The sequence below is a fragment of the Caloenas nicobarica genome, chromosome 5 (genome assembly GCF_036013445.1).
Source record: "Caloenas nicobarica isolate bCalNic1 chromosome 5, bCalNic1.hap1, whole genome shotgun sequence".
Lineage (NCBI taxonomy): Eukaryota > Metazoa > Chordata > Aves > Columbiformes > Columbidae > Caloenas > Caloenas nicobarica.
The window spans coordinates 31,349,975-31,364,412 of record NC_088249.1 but is presented as its reverse complement, the minus strand read 5'-3'; the positions used below and the strand labels follow the sequence as shown (position 1 = coordinate 31,364,412).

The 14,438-nt window shown below is 50.7% G+C and overlaps 3 protein-coding genes across 3 annotated transcripts in view; 2 read left to right on the top strand and 1 right to left on the bottom strand.

The window, feature by feature from the left end:
* Positions 1 to 14,438, bottom strand: part of STXBP6 (syntaxin binding protein 6) — a 208,256-nt gene that overhangs the window by 59,262 nt on the left and 134,556 nt on the right. The window lies entirely within an intron of this gene.
* On the top strand, positions 2,298 to 5,682 carry LOC135989052 (inositol 1,4,5-trisphosphate receptor-interacting protein-like 1). The gene is made up of 5 exons (XM_065635563.1): positions 2,298 to 2,363; positions 2,853 to 2,951; positions 3,651 to 3,797; positions 4,093 to 4,427; positions 4,464 to 5,682. Exons 1-5 carry the CDS (start codon positions 2,298 to 2,300, stop codon positions 5,680 to 5,682), a joined length of 1,866 nt encoding a protein of 621 aa, XP_065491635.1.
* LOC135989051 (inositol 1,4,5-trisphosphate receptor-interacting protein-like 1) lies at positions 8,752 to 11,466 on the top strand. Its single transcript, XM_065635562.1, has 4 exons — positions 8,752 to 8,819; positions 9,425 to 9,581; positions 9,877 to 10,211; positions 10,248 to 11,466. The coding sequence occupies exons 1-4, from the start codon at positions 8,752 to 8,754 to the stop codon at positions 11,464 to 11,466; spliced, it is 1,779 nt and encodes a 592-aa protein (XP_065491634.1).

Below are 14,438 nucleotides of genomic sequence, written 5' to 3'. Positions count from 1 at the left end.
AAGTCCAATATAAAATTATTTTATAAAAAAATTAATAAAAATGCAGTTGCATTTGTTAAATTAATAATAGCTGTAGATAAACCAGGAATGTGGGACTGTGTCCTGAGCGACGTATTCACAAAACGCATCAGTATCACTGCCAACACATGCACTTGTATTCAGCTTTGGCAATTCAGAAAGTAAATTCTGAATACTGATTCAAAGTTACACAAAAGCACCTCGCTAAGATATTCCCTGAAGCACTCCTGCTTATGCTACATAAATTAAGACTATATTTTAGAAGATACTTAGAGATTTTCCCACATACTATGCTACTTTGTTGGGAACCTCTATACTTGAGACATACTTGAAAGTGTTCAAATCTATACAGTTAATTATTCTCTCTCACAGTTTTTTAGACTAACTAGTTTAAAAATAGCCTTTCCAACTTCAGAATCATAAAGTAAATTGTCACTACTTCCTTCACCTCCTATTAGTAAAACTACATATTTTCACTGCAGAACAGGAAAGATTTCCTGGTAAATCAATTAATGATACACATCTTAAGTTTATGGAAGAAAAAGAAGTTACTTCACAACAGCCTTTGAATTTACATTTGCCATGTGATATCAGTATGAACCGAGTACTTACACAATTCAGAACATAATTTATAGATATTTACTTCCTAGTTTAAAAGCATTAAGAAAGAAAATGGTATACCTATAGATGGATGAAAGTCATACCTACATCTTTAATGCAACATTCAAAAATCACATGATGAGAGCTGGCCAAGAAAACAAGGGTCAAAGATTCCTAAAGAAAATAATCATCCTTATAAGCGGAGGGTTTTGCCACTAAAGCTTCGACAGCTTTGTCCAGTGATTTCAAGAGATTTACACTACCCAAATGGCCCCTCAAAAGTATCCATTTTATTGAATAAAACATTTATAATTCCATAAAAACAATACGACAGTCTTAACTCAGATACTGTGAATACTAGTGAAATTGTAAGTTTTTCATATATTGGTATGCAACCATTAGGAGCAAAAGTGATTTACCGAAAGATAGCCTATTTTACTCAGAACTTTACCATTTCTTGAAAACAAAAGTCTTGAAGTTTCTCTCAATGGACTGTGGTATATTATGCACTGTCCAGTTGGTCTATAAGCTGTCAAGAGGATACAAGTCCCAGTCTAGCCCCAATTTAAACACATGGCTTTTAAGTACACCCATTAGCTGATGCAAATCAATACAAATCCTTGGATGACTGTTCATACTTAAGACATTTCACAGATTTAATAAGCAGGAGGATAACTTCAAAGCTCTGCCAAAGCACGAAGAGAAGCCACTTCAGTATCTATAGTGGTTCCAGCTGGTAGATTCTTATATTTGTTAAGAATGGGGGAGATGTGACTGTCTGCATACCTTGGCACCAACCTAGCTGTGTAGATGCACTAACACCTCTACTGAGGACACCTCCGGTGGAAATCCAACAATGGTATATGGACAAACATATGCAGGACCTTCAATAGTTTAATAACAGAGCGTGTCGTGACAGCTGGTGCAGCAGTCTGCACAGAAGGGTGCGCAGGGTGGGCAGAGGAGCTCTGCCAACTTGACCAGGGACCACTGGTAGCCACCCGGCAGAAAGCCATGGCCTCTGTAAAGGTTGGGTGGCCCAGGTCCCAACCCGTAGCTGCTCGTTTTTTGACTCCTTTCAGCTCCCCTCATGAGAATACAAAAGGGTTAAGGTTCCCTTTCTCCTAAATATGGGGGCAGCAAGGAGCAGGTGCCAGCACTGCCTTTGTGTTCTCAGTTCTCCCCTCAGGCAATTCCACCAGCTTCCCCATACGCTCAGGGTACAGCCCATGCAGCAGCGCCCCGGGTACCCCAAGGCTGGGCTCGGGACTGGCTTGTTGGCCCTCTCCACTCCTGTCTGTGCGGCCGCCTGGGCCTGCCCACGCCATTTCACATGCCTGGGTGACTATATTGTGCAGGATTTCAGCCCAGGTCGATACACTTGAAGGCGGATTTCAGGGGCTTTGTCTGTTACGTTCTATGGCCCCCTCAAGCCTCTCCCTGAGGGACCGGACAAGTATCTTTAAAGCACCCGGCAGCCCTCTAGCAAGCTGACGAAGGTGTGTGGGATTTACCGGCACAGCCACGGGGATTCCTTGCTGCCCTTTCTCATGCATCGCCTGTATGCAAGCGGCCTTGTGTGCGCCCTCAGCCAACTCCAACCACCCGCTATAACCTCATGGTGACAGGCACGCCACCTTCCTTGGGAGCCACATCACCAGCCCAGTAAGCCACCCGAGATGCTGTGGACTGTCCACCATCTGGACCACCACTTAAAAAAATGCTGGCCCCCTAAAATCTCCCAGGTTTGTCCTTACTCAATAATACCTGGTCGCCCACACCCCTGCGTAATTGAAACACACCAAATACATTCAGTTTCAGTTTTGTCCGGCTTGCGTAAGAACTCACTGAGCGAGTCACTGAGCTCGGGCCCCATCCACGGGCTGGTACGAATGGCAGTTCATGGGATTCCAGCTTGTGGGCATGTACATTTCTCAGTTTTAATGAGAGGTCTTGTATCTTTTGCCTCCACCTCCTCCATCTCCATCAACACTGTTTTCATCAGAATCTCCCCAGATATCCCCAGTTTTCAAGGTCCGCGCTCACAAATAATTTCCTACTTTGGGCGACAATAGCTGGGGTTTTCGCTTGAATTAAGAGCGGCTCAATCCAATGAACGCGTCCGCTCTTCCTCTCGCCATAACTCCAGTTTCAAACTATCTCTTTCCAGTTTTTCCAAGTCACTCCTTTCCAACTGGCTATTGAATTTGAGCTGGTCCCATGCTTGCTTTGAGCAAGCGTACACAACGCTGCACACGGCACCGCACACGGCCCTGCACGTGGCTACGGCCACTCCAGGCCCGAACCACCTCTCTGCTGCCCAACGCGTGCAGGTAAGCGCAGGAGAATTACAGCTGTGCCCCCAACATAGTTTCTCTGTTTCTGATATCCTGCCCACTACGCCAATTAAAATGTCACGGCGGCACCCCAAAAGTCAATTTAGGCCATCAACAAGCTCCAAACAGACTTCTTTCTAGGCAGAATGGTTCAGCCAGGAAACAAAATGAAAACAGGGTTATCCCAATTATTGACCACTCTGATGTTATAAAACACAGGTTCAGATAACAGTTGAGCATATTATTATTAATATGTCAATTAAGTATAAAGATCCAATATCAAGTTCAGTAAGTCTACGGATTTAGGAAGGAGCTAGAAAACATGGGAGCAGGTCTATTAAGATGTGTTTTCCCTTTCCTTGTCTTCCCTCTCCAAATACTCCATGATTAGCCAGTCTACAAGAAATTGCAGCGAGATGGATCCTTCTCAGTAACCAGTCACAAACAAACTCTTCCTTACAGGTGAGCACTGACTAAGCTATTCAATCAAAACCCACTACAGAATCAAATCCCAAACTGCGGAATCCTATGTGTCTTTGCAGGTTACCAAGTGCTCAGTTGACTTCAAGGGAAAACAAAAAAGTACTGTGAGAATTTAGCGCTAGAGTTACGTTATGGTTCGACTCGATCACCCCGACAGTCTCTTCCAACCAAAACGATTCTGTTCCACGATTCTAATTTCTCAGCTGCCTTCAGCAAAGTCCTCAGAGGACTCCAAAAGGCTGGCCAGCAGGCGCGGCCGTGTCGCGCTCTGGCGCCTGTGACATCAGAGGGGACGAGTCCTCACGGGGCAGTTACCGGGGCGCCAGCAGCAGCGCTGCCCCAGTAAAGCCTGGGCCAGCGGTGAGTGTGCAGGCGGGGGGAGGCTGGGCTGGACAAGGGCTGGGGCTGAAACCTGGGCCCTTGGGGGTGGGTTCTCACCCTCCAGCCATGGCCCAGCCGCTCGCGGGAACGAACGCCTTGGGCAGGGCGCGGTGCCGCCGTCGGGGCTGGGCACAGGCCTTCCTTGCTGCCTCCCAGCTGCCTCGGCCCCTCTCCTACCCGCCCCCAGCTCCCTGCGGCCCCCGTCCCCGCTGCCCGTGCCGCCAGCTCCCTGCCGCCCGGCCCCGCTGAACCCCTTCTCTCGCTCCTCCTGCAGGCCATGGCTGCCATAAAATTACTCTTCTGGTTCGTGCATACCCTCACTCACAACGTGCGGGGGGTCGGCGACGAGCTGGATGAGGCCACGCGCGAGCGCATGCGGCAGCGTGCAGAGTTCCTGAGACAGGAGATGACTCGGCTGTGGCAGGAGGTGGAGGAGATGAGCCAGGAGCAGAGGACCAAGGAGCAGAGCATCCAGGAGCAGAGCGGCTTTGCCTGGGGAGCCCTGCTCCTCTCTGCCTTGCAGCAGTGGCAGTTCTGGGCCGTTGCTGGAGGCCTGGCCCTGCTCTTCGGACTCGGCTGCTGGCTCAGGAAAAGGAGCCGTGAGCCTGAGCCAGATAGGAGCAGCAGCAGCAGTGAAGACGAGAGCTCCAGCGGCGACAGCGAGCCGGTGGAGGAGGAGGAGGAGGAGGACGAGGAGGAAGAAAGTGAAGAAGAAGATTTTGATGATGTGAGCGAGAAGAGCAGAAGAATTGCAAAGCGCATCCGGTGGCCAGTGCAGAACCTTGACTACAGACGCCAGGTGGTGGAGGATCTAGTGGGCAACCTCCTTTATGCCATCCACCTGTACTCGTCCAATCCGTTCTTCCCAGTGCTGCCATCTGCCATCAAGGTGGGCAGCACCTTTGAGGGCTGGAGTCCCCGTGAGGACGATGCTGTCTACCGCCTGCTCGTTCCCCTGAAGCCCCCCCGTGGGCACATCTTCCACCTGGAGCTGGGCACCGCAGGGGAGACGCCGGCGTCGCATTCCCGCGTCCGCGTGGAGTTGGTGTGCACCTGCAGCGGGGAGCAAGCAGTGGAGAACACGCTGTGCTTCCTCCACCACCCCCAGGAGGAGCTGAGGAGAATTCAGCACCCCAGCCTCCTAGACACCCTCTGCACCGGCCCCTACCTGGATGTGCAGAAAACTGCCCAGTGGTTCCAGGACTGCGTGTCCTCATTCTGGGGCTTTGTGCCTCGGGCACGGCGCTACAAGCTAAACGTGCTGCCCTCCGAGCGCTTCTGCAAGCTGCTGCTGCTGAGGAAAGCCTCCAGGAGAACCCTCTTCATCGAGATCGTGTTTGGGGTGCGGCAAGGCGACTCGGACGTCTTCCTGAGCAGCCAGCGTGCACGGCACATCTTCACCCAAAGCACCACGTGGGTAGACAGCTACGCTGTGGCAGAGATGAGGTTCTTCAGGAGTTTTGCCAGGCAGACCCCGCCTAACAGCTTCCACCTCAAATGCCTGCAGCTCTGTGCCTACGTCAGTCTGGACACAGCCTTTTCCACTTACACCTTGAAGACGGTTTTCATGCACCTCCTGAACACCAGACCCCCGTCAGCCTGGCGCAGGAGGCATTTCCTGCTGCGCCTACAGGATATCATGATGTACCTGCGTGCCTGCCTGATGGAGAGACGCCTCGATGACTTCTTCTTCGGCAATAAGGACATGCCTCAAGAGATCCTCTTGCCCCCAGCCTTCGAAACGGCTGAGCCACTCAACCTCTTCCAGCACCTGGCGCAGGATCCTGCCGCCCATGCCGAGGCACTGCATGAGTTCAGTGAGCTGCAAAATCGGCTCACAAGACTGCTCTACCACGGACAGTGAAAGACGTCTTCATGCACGGAGCTGTGTCTCTGGGGCTCACACGTGATGGCAGAGAACACCGCGTGCAGGAAAGAAAAAGAGGGGAGAACGTAGGACACAGAAAAGAAAGGGAAAATCCTGTGCAGCAGCCCTCTGCCCAGAGCAGCAGCCTTCTCCTCTTGGCGCTCTCCCCAGCGCCGTAGCCGGGGACGACTACACTGGCGACAAAGAGGACTTCTGCCCTGCTCTCTGGTCACACTGTCACAGCCAGCATGGCGTGTGGGCCCAGAGACTCCTGCCGAAAGCTCTGGCCGGGCAGGGACCAGGAGAGAGGCAGCGCTGACGTGCCTCTGCGCGTTCACTGGGGTCCAGGTGGAGAATCGGGGCATCCCAGACACTCCCCAGGGAGCTGGTGTCGCAGAACTGAGCACGGAGAACACGCTGCTCTCTCAGCCGTGGAAATGGCTGCCACACCTGCCCTGCACAGCAAAAGCATCCTCTGGGACGTGGGACCTGACGCAGCTTAAGAGGCCATCGCAAGGAGGCTTGTGACAGAGACTCCGTTACCACTGGCACAGCGACTGTCCTCCCTCTTCGAGAGAGGCCATTCCACTCCTTCTGGGAGCTTTACTTTGTGCAAAGCTGCCAATAAACTCTGTGTTTCAAGGAATGCTGCGTTGTGAGTGCCCGGGCATTACTTCTCTGGGGAAGGCAGGCATAGGGTACTGACTGCTCAGCTGCCACGGAGTCAGGGAGCATTTTGTCGAAGAGCTGATGTGGTGGGCTCTGGTTTCAATGATTCTTTCACTAAGGCTCCCTCCAGTCCCAGCTCTTGCACTGGGGCCATCCGAGTAATTTCTCACCCCCGCACAGCTGGGCACAGTGCCTGTGTGCCACAGGCAGCCTAGAGTGGCTTCTGTGGGAGCCGTCCGCAAACCAAGATCTGGGAGCCCAACAGCATTGACCCTGGGCAATCCCAGGGATGGTCACAGGTTCAGATACCAGTTGAGCATATTATTATTATTATTATTATTGTATGACCACATGACAATAATGAGGATCCACAGCACGCACTCAATCACAAAAACCGGAACAAGAGGTCTCTTCCACTCAAGGATACTCAGCAGAAAAAAAATGGCTTGCCTGGGGTGGGCAAGGGCTCACTCAAAGATATATCTGGAAGAAGTCACTCACCGGAGAGAAGGTGAGGGCCCTGAGTCCCAGGAAGTCTCTGTAGAGAGCATCCCAGTCTAAGGGGAGAGCTCTGTTCACAGACCTGCCCCTCCAAGAAGACCATCCAAAAGGGGTCTTTGGCACGGGCCCCGTTTTATAGCCTGCTTGGATCTGGCTGTGCTCATTACGAGCACAGCCCACAAGCTTCTTAGCTTCTCTGGGCATCTCCTTTGTAAAGGACCCTGTCTATTGACCCTTCCTGCCCCCCAAATGGGGGGAGGTGAATGTGAACAGTCACCGTGCCCTGAGATGGGGGGACGTGACTGGCTGCACACTTTGGCACCAACCTAGCCGTGCAGATGAGGACAGGCGCAGTGGGGCACAAAAGGTGCTGAAGAGCCATCAGCTGCCCCATTGAAAGCTCCGGATCTCATTGGGGGATGTGCAACTGCCACCATCACCCACCCCTTGTGTCATGAAGGCACCAAGAGCCCACCCATGACCAGCAGCACAGAGGGCAGCACAGCAAGGCAGCTGATCCCATCTCACGGGACGGGATCTCAAGGAGCAAAGCACCCATGGGTCACGTCACCAGATTTTAAGTTTTGTAAGGGTTTGTGGGAGCTTCTCTCTGCTTTCTAGAGGGACTGACTAAGTCTTGCCAAAGCTGAATGCCAGTGCAGGTGTTGCAGTGATACTGATACACTTTGCGAATACGTCGCTCAGGACACAGTCCCACGTTTTTTCTTTGTCTACAGCTATTATTAGAGCCATGGAATGGCTATTTCTAAGGAAAAGGTTTTAGACTGTTCTCTCCTTACCCCAAACATCTCTATTTCGGTTTTGGTTTCTTGTTTTGGTTTCTTTATTCTTTTTTTCACTTTTAGACAGGATACATGTTCTTGAAATTATGCCAAGATTTAGGCAACACGCATCTTATATCTTCTTGAAACACATCATCTCCCATGTTCTCAGCATAACATCCTTTGAAGTTCTTTCTGAATACAGAGTATTTAAAATTTATTCATTTGCACTTTCCCCCCCTCCCATTCGCTAAAGTGTTTATTAGGACTGATTAACCTCAAGCAGAAGCTTTGTTTCTCTGTGCAACTCTATTAAGACCACACTCACCTAGTTAACAAAAAAAAAATAAACCAAAGCACATACACACAACAAAAAACCACACCCACAGAAACCCCCAACACACACCTTGGGCTTAAATAATATTCTTGTATAATACCTGTCTCTCACAAAGAGACAATTTTACAGAGTCAAGAGTAATTTTTTTCTAGATTGGAAGCTAGGTATACTTCTGAATCTTCTCTGCACAAAGCACTAGTCATACCACAGCAATGAATCCATAGAACTCCACTCAAAAAGTTCAAGTTCAGAAGCAAACCCACAAATACTAAACCCAATGAACGAAACAAAAGGTTTCTAAAGACCACCCTGTCATCAATTTGAAAAGGAATCTCTGGGCACTTCCACAAAATATACTATAATCTGTTAGTAAAAAGAAAAGAGAAATACGAAATGGAGAAAAGATTAAATAACCGTCGTTGGACAAAGACTTTAATTAAACAGATCATTATAACAACAAGGATAAGTTCCAACTTACAATGCTATTACTAGTTTCCTAATTACACATATTTTATTATACGACAATACATGCGTCTATACCCCGTACTGTATAATTTGATTTAAACCTATTTTCCTTATTTGCAACATAACGAAGATACTCTTGTACGCGTTCAGTAGTACTGTACGGTAGCTGTACTTCCATCTTGTGTAAGGTAAAGTAAACCTAAAAGCCATACAGAGTAACATGACAAGAATGACCAAAGATTGCGCAGGGAAATTTTTCAGTGCGAAAGTATCGTTTTTCAATCTAGACCAAAGAGCTAAACGTTGGCAAGGATGAAGGCAGGGGAGAAGTACATTCTGGGTCCTAACTTCAAGAAAAGCACGAAGATGACGAAGAGGGAGTAACGACTCTGTTTTCTTTACAATTTCTCACAGTAACTACAAGGCATCCAATTAAGTGAACCAAAAAAAGGGAACAGGCAACTCAAACCGTGTAACTACTGACACAAAACACTAGGAAACCTAGATGAGTTTAAACGTCAATTACACAAGCTGACAAAAAAAGGACTGTCAAAAAAATTAAGTATAAAGATCCAATATCAAGTTCAGTAAGTCTACGGATTTAGGAAGGAGCTAGAAAACATGGGAGCGGGTCTATTAAGATGTGTTTTCCCTTTCCTTGTCTTCCCTCTCCAAATACTCCATGATTAGCCAGTCTACAAGAAATTGCAGCGAGATGGATCCTTCTCAGTAACCAGTCACAAACAAACTCTTCCTTACAGGTGAGCACTGACTAAGCTATTCAATCAAAACCCACTACAGAATCAAATCCCAAACTGCGGAATCCTATGTGTCTTTGCAGGTTACCAAGTGCTCAGTTGACTTCAAGGGAAAACAAAAAAGTACTGTGAGAATTTAGCGCTAGAGTTACGTTATGGTTCGACTCGATCACCCCGACAGTCTCTTCCAACCAAAACGATTCTGTTCCACGATTCTAATTTCTCAGCTGCCTTCAGCAAAGTCCTCAGAGGACTCCAAAAGGCTGGCCAGCAGGCGCGGCCGTGACGCGCTCTGGCGCCTGTGACATCAGAGGGGACGAGTCCTCACGGGGCAGTTACCGGGGCGCCAGCAGCAGCGCTGCCCCAGTAAAGCCTGGGCCAGCGGTGAGTGTGCAGGCGGGGGGAGGCTGGGCTGGACAAGGGCTGGGGCTGAAACCTGGGCCCTTGGGGGTGGGTTCTCACCCTCCAGCCATGGCCCAGCCGCTCGCGGGAACGAACGCCTTGGGCAGGGCGCGGTGCCGCCGTCGGGGCTGGGCACAGGCCTTCCTTGCTGCCTCCCAGCTGCCTCGGCCCCTCTCCTACCCGCCCCCAGCTCCCTGCGGCCCCCGTCCCCGCTGCCCGTGCCGCCAGCTCCCTGCCGCCCGGCCCCGCTGAACCCCTTCTCTCGCTCCTCCTGCAGGCCATGGCTGCCATAAAATTACTCTTCTGGTTCGTGCATACCCTCACTCACAACGTGCGGGGGGTCGGCGACGAGCTGGATGAGGCCACGCGCGAGCGCATGCGGCAGCGTGCAGAGTTCCTGAGACAGGAGATGACTCGGCTGTGGCAGGAGGTGGAGGAGATGAGCCAGGAGCAGAGGACCAAGGAGCAGAGCATCCAGGAGCAGAGCGGCTTTGCCTGGGGAGCCCTGCTCCTCTCTGCCTTGCAGCAGTGGCAGTTCTGGGCCGTTGCTGGAGGCCTGGCCCTGCTCTTCGGACTCGGCTGCTGGCTCAGGAAAAGGAGCCGTGAGCCTGAGCCAGATAGGAGCAGCAGCAGCAGTGAAGACGAGAGCTCCAGCGGCGACAGCGAGCCGGTGGAGGAGGAGGAGGAGGAGGACGAGGAGGAAGAAAGTGAAAAAGAAGATTTTGATGATGTGAGCGAGAAGAGCAGAAGAATTGCAAAGCGCATCCGGTGGCCAGTGCAGAACCTTGACTACAGACGCCAGGTGGTGGAGGATCTAGTGGGCAACCTCCTTTATGCCATCCACCTGTACTCGTCCAATCCGTTCTTCCCAGTGCTGCCATCTGCCATCAAGGTGGGCAGCACCTTTGAGGGCTGGAGTCCCCGTGAGGACGATGCTGTCTACCGCCTGCTCGTTCCCCTGAAGCCCCCCCGTGGGCACATCTTCCACCTGGAGCTGGGCACCGCAGGGGAGACGCCGGCGTCGCATTCCCGCGTCCGCGTGGAGTTGGTGTGCACCTGCAGCGGGGAGCAAGCAGTGGAGAACACGCTGTGCTTCCTCCACCACCCCCAGGAGGAGCTGAGGAGAATTCAGCACCCCAGCCTCCTAGACACCCTCTGCACCGGCCCCTACCTGGATGTGCAGAAAACTGCCCAGTGGTTCCAGGACTGCGTGTCCTCATTCTGGGGCTTTGTGCCTCGGGCACGGCGCTACAAGCTAAACGTGCTGCCCTCCGAGCGCTTCTGCAAGCTGCTGCTGCTGAGGAAAGCCTCCAGGAGAACCCTCTTCATCGAGATCGTGTTTGGGGTGCGGCAAGGCGACTCGGACGTCTTCCTGAGCAGCCAGCGTGCACGGCACATCTTCACCCAAAGCACCACGTGGGTAGACAGCTACGCTGTGGCAGAGATGAGGTTCTTCAGGAGTTTTGCCAGGCAGACCCCGCCTAACAGCTTCCACCTCAAATGCCTGCAGCTCTGTGCCTACGTCAGTCTGGACACAGCCTTTTCCACTTACACCTTGAAGACGGTTTTCATGCACCTCCTGAACACCAGACCCCCGTCAGCCTGGCGCAGGAGGCATTTCCTGCTGCGCCTACAGGATATCATGATGTACCTGCGTGCCTGCCTGATGGAGAGACGCCTCGATGACTTCTTCTTCGGCAATAAGGACATGCCTCAAGAGATCCTCTTGCCCCCAGCCTTCGAAACGGCTGAGCCACTCAACCTCTTCCAGCACCTGGCGCAGGATCCTGCCGCCCATGCCGAGGCACTGCATGAGTTCAGTGAGCTGCAAAATCGGCTCACAAGACTGCTCTACCACGGACAGTGAAAGACGTCTTCATGCACGGAGCTGTGTCTCTGGGGCTCACACGTGATGGCAGAGAACACCGCGTGCAGGAAAGAAAAAGAGGGGAGAACGTAGGACACAGAAAAGAAAGGGAAAATCCTGTGCAGCAGCCCTCTGCCCAGAGCAGCAGCCTTCTCCTCTTGGCGCTCTCCCCAGCGCCGTAGCCGGGGACGACTACACTGGCGACAAAGAGGACTTCTGCCCTGCTCTCTGGTCACACTGTCACAGCCAGCATGGCGTGTGGGCCCAGAGACTCCTGCCGAAAGCTCTGGCCGGGCAGGGACCAGGAGAGAGGCAGCGCTGACGTGCCTCTGCGCGTTCACTGGGGTCCAGGTGGAGAATCGGGGCATCCCAGACACTCCCCAGGGAGCTGGTGTCGCAGAACTGAGCACGGAGAACACGCTGCTCTCTCAGCCGTGGAAATGGCTGCCACACCTGCCCTGCACAGCAAAAGCATCCTCTGGGACGTGGGACCTGACGCAGCTTAAGAGGCCATCGCAAGGAGGCTTGTGACAGAGACTCCGTTACCACTGGCACAGCGACTGTCCTCCCTCTTCGAGAGAGGCCATTCCACTCCTTCTGGGAGCTTTACTTTGTGCAAAGCTGCCAATAAACTCTGTGTTTCAAGGAATGCTGCGTTGTGAGTGCCCGGGCATTACTTCTCTGGGGAAGGCAGGCATAGGGTACTGACTGCTCAGCTGCCACGGAGTCAGGGAGCATTTTGTCGAAGAGCTGATGTGGTGGGCTCTGGTTTCAATGATTCTTTCACTAAGGCTCCCTCCAGTCCCAGCTCTTGCACTGGGGCCATCCGAGTAATTTCTCACCCCCGCACAGCTGGGCACAGTGCCTGTGTGCCACAGGCAGCCTAGAGTGGCTTCTGTGGGAGCCGTCCGCAAACCAAGATCTGGGAGCCCAACAGCATTGACCCTGGGCAATCCCAGGGATGGTCACAGGTTCAGATACCAGTTGAGCATATTATTATTATTATTATTATTGTATGACCACATGACAATAATGAGGATCCACAGCACGCACTCAATCACAAAAACCGGAACAAGAGGTCTCTTCCACTCAAGGATACTCAGCAGAAAAAAAATGGCTTGCCTGGGGTGGGCAAGGGCTCACTCAAAGATATATCTGGAAGAAGTCACTCACCGGAGAGAAGGTGAGGGCCCTGAGTCCCAGGAAGTCTCTGTAGAGAGCATCCCAGTCTAAGGGGAGAGCTCTGTTCACAGACCTGCCCCTCCAAGAAGACCATCCAAAAGGGGTCTTTGGCACGGGCCCCGTTTTATAGCCTGCTTGGATCTGGCTGTGCTCATTACGAGCACAGCCCACAAGCTTCTTAGCTTCTCTGGGCATCTCCTTTGTAAAGGACCCTGTCTATTGACCCTTCCTGCCCCCCAAATGGGGGGAGGTGAATGTGAACAGTCACCGTGCCCTGAGATGGGGGGACGTGACTGGCTGCACACTTTGGCACCAACCTAGCCGTGCAGATGAGGACAGGCGCAGTGGGGCACAAAAGGTGCTGAAGAGCCATCAGCTGCCCCATTGAAAGCTCCGGATCTCATTGGGGGATGTGCAACTGCCACCATCACCCACCCCTTGTGTCATGAAGGCACCAAGAGCCCACCCATGACCAGCAGCACAGAGGGCAGCACAGCAAGGCAGCTGATCCCATCTCACGGGACGGGATCTCAAGGAGCAAAGCACCCATGGGTCACGTCACCAGATTTTAAGTTTTGTAAGGGTTTGTGGGAGCTTCTCTCTGCTTTCTAGAGGGACTGACTAAGTCTTGCCAAAGCTGAATGCCAGTGCAGGTGTTGCAGTGATACTGATACACTTTGCGAATACGTCGCTCAGGACACAGTCCCACGTTTTTTCTTTGTCTACAGCTATTATTAGAGCCATGGAATGGCTATTTCTAAGGAAAAGGTTTTAGACTGTTCTCTCCTTACCCCAAACATCTCTATTTCGGTTTTGGTTTCTTGTTTTGGTTTCTTTATTCTTTTTTTCACTTTTAGACAGGATACATGTTCTTGAAATTATGCCAAGATTTAGGCAACACGCATCTTATATCTTCTTGAAACACATCATCTCCCATGTTCTCAGCATAACATCCTTTGAAGTTCTTTCTGAATACAGAGTATTTAAAATTTATTCATTTGCACTTTCCCCCCCTCCCATTCGCTAAAGTGTTTATTAGGACTGATTAACCTCAAGCAGAAGCTTTGTTTCTCTGTGCAACTCTATTAAGACCACACTCACCTAGTTAACAAAAAAAAAATAAACCAAAGCACATACACACAACAAAAAACCACACCCACAGAAACCCCCAACACACACCTTGGGCTTAAATAATATTCTTGTATAATACCTGTCTCTCACAAAGAGACAATTTTACAGAGTCAAGAGTAATTTTTTTCTAGATTGGAAGCTAGGTATACTTCTGAATCTTCTCTGCACAAAGCACTAGTCATACCACAGCAATGAATCCATAGAACTCCACTCAAAAAGTTCAAGTTCAGAAGCAAACCCACAAATACTAAACCCAATGAACGAAACAAAAGGTTTCTAAAGACCACCCTGTCATCAATTTGAAAAGGAATCTCTGGGCACTTCCACAAAATATACTATAATCTGTTAGTAAAAAGAAAAGAGAAATACGAAATGGAGAAAAGATTAAATAACCGTCGTTGGACAAAGACTTTAATTAAACAGATCATTATAACAACAAGGATAAGTTCCAACTTACAATGCTATTACTAGTTTCCTAATTACACATATTTTATTATACGACAATACATGCGTCTATACCCCGTACTGTATAATTTGATTTAAACCTATTTTCCTTATTTGCAACATAACGAAGATACTCTTGTACGCGTTCAGTAGTACTGTACGGTAGCTGTACTTCCATCTTGTGTAAGGTAAAGTAAACCTAAAAGCCATACAGA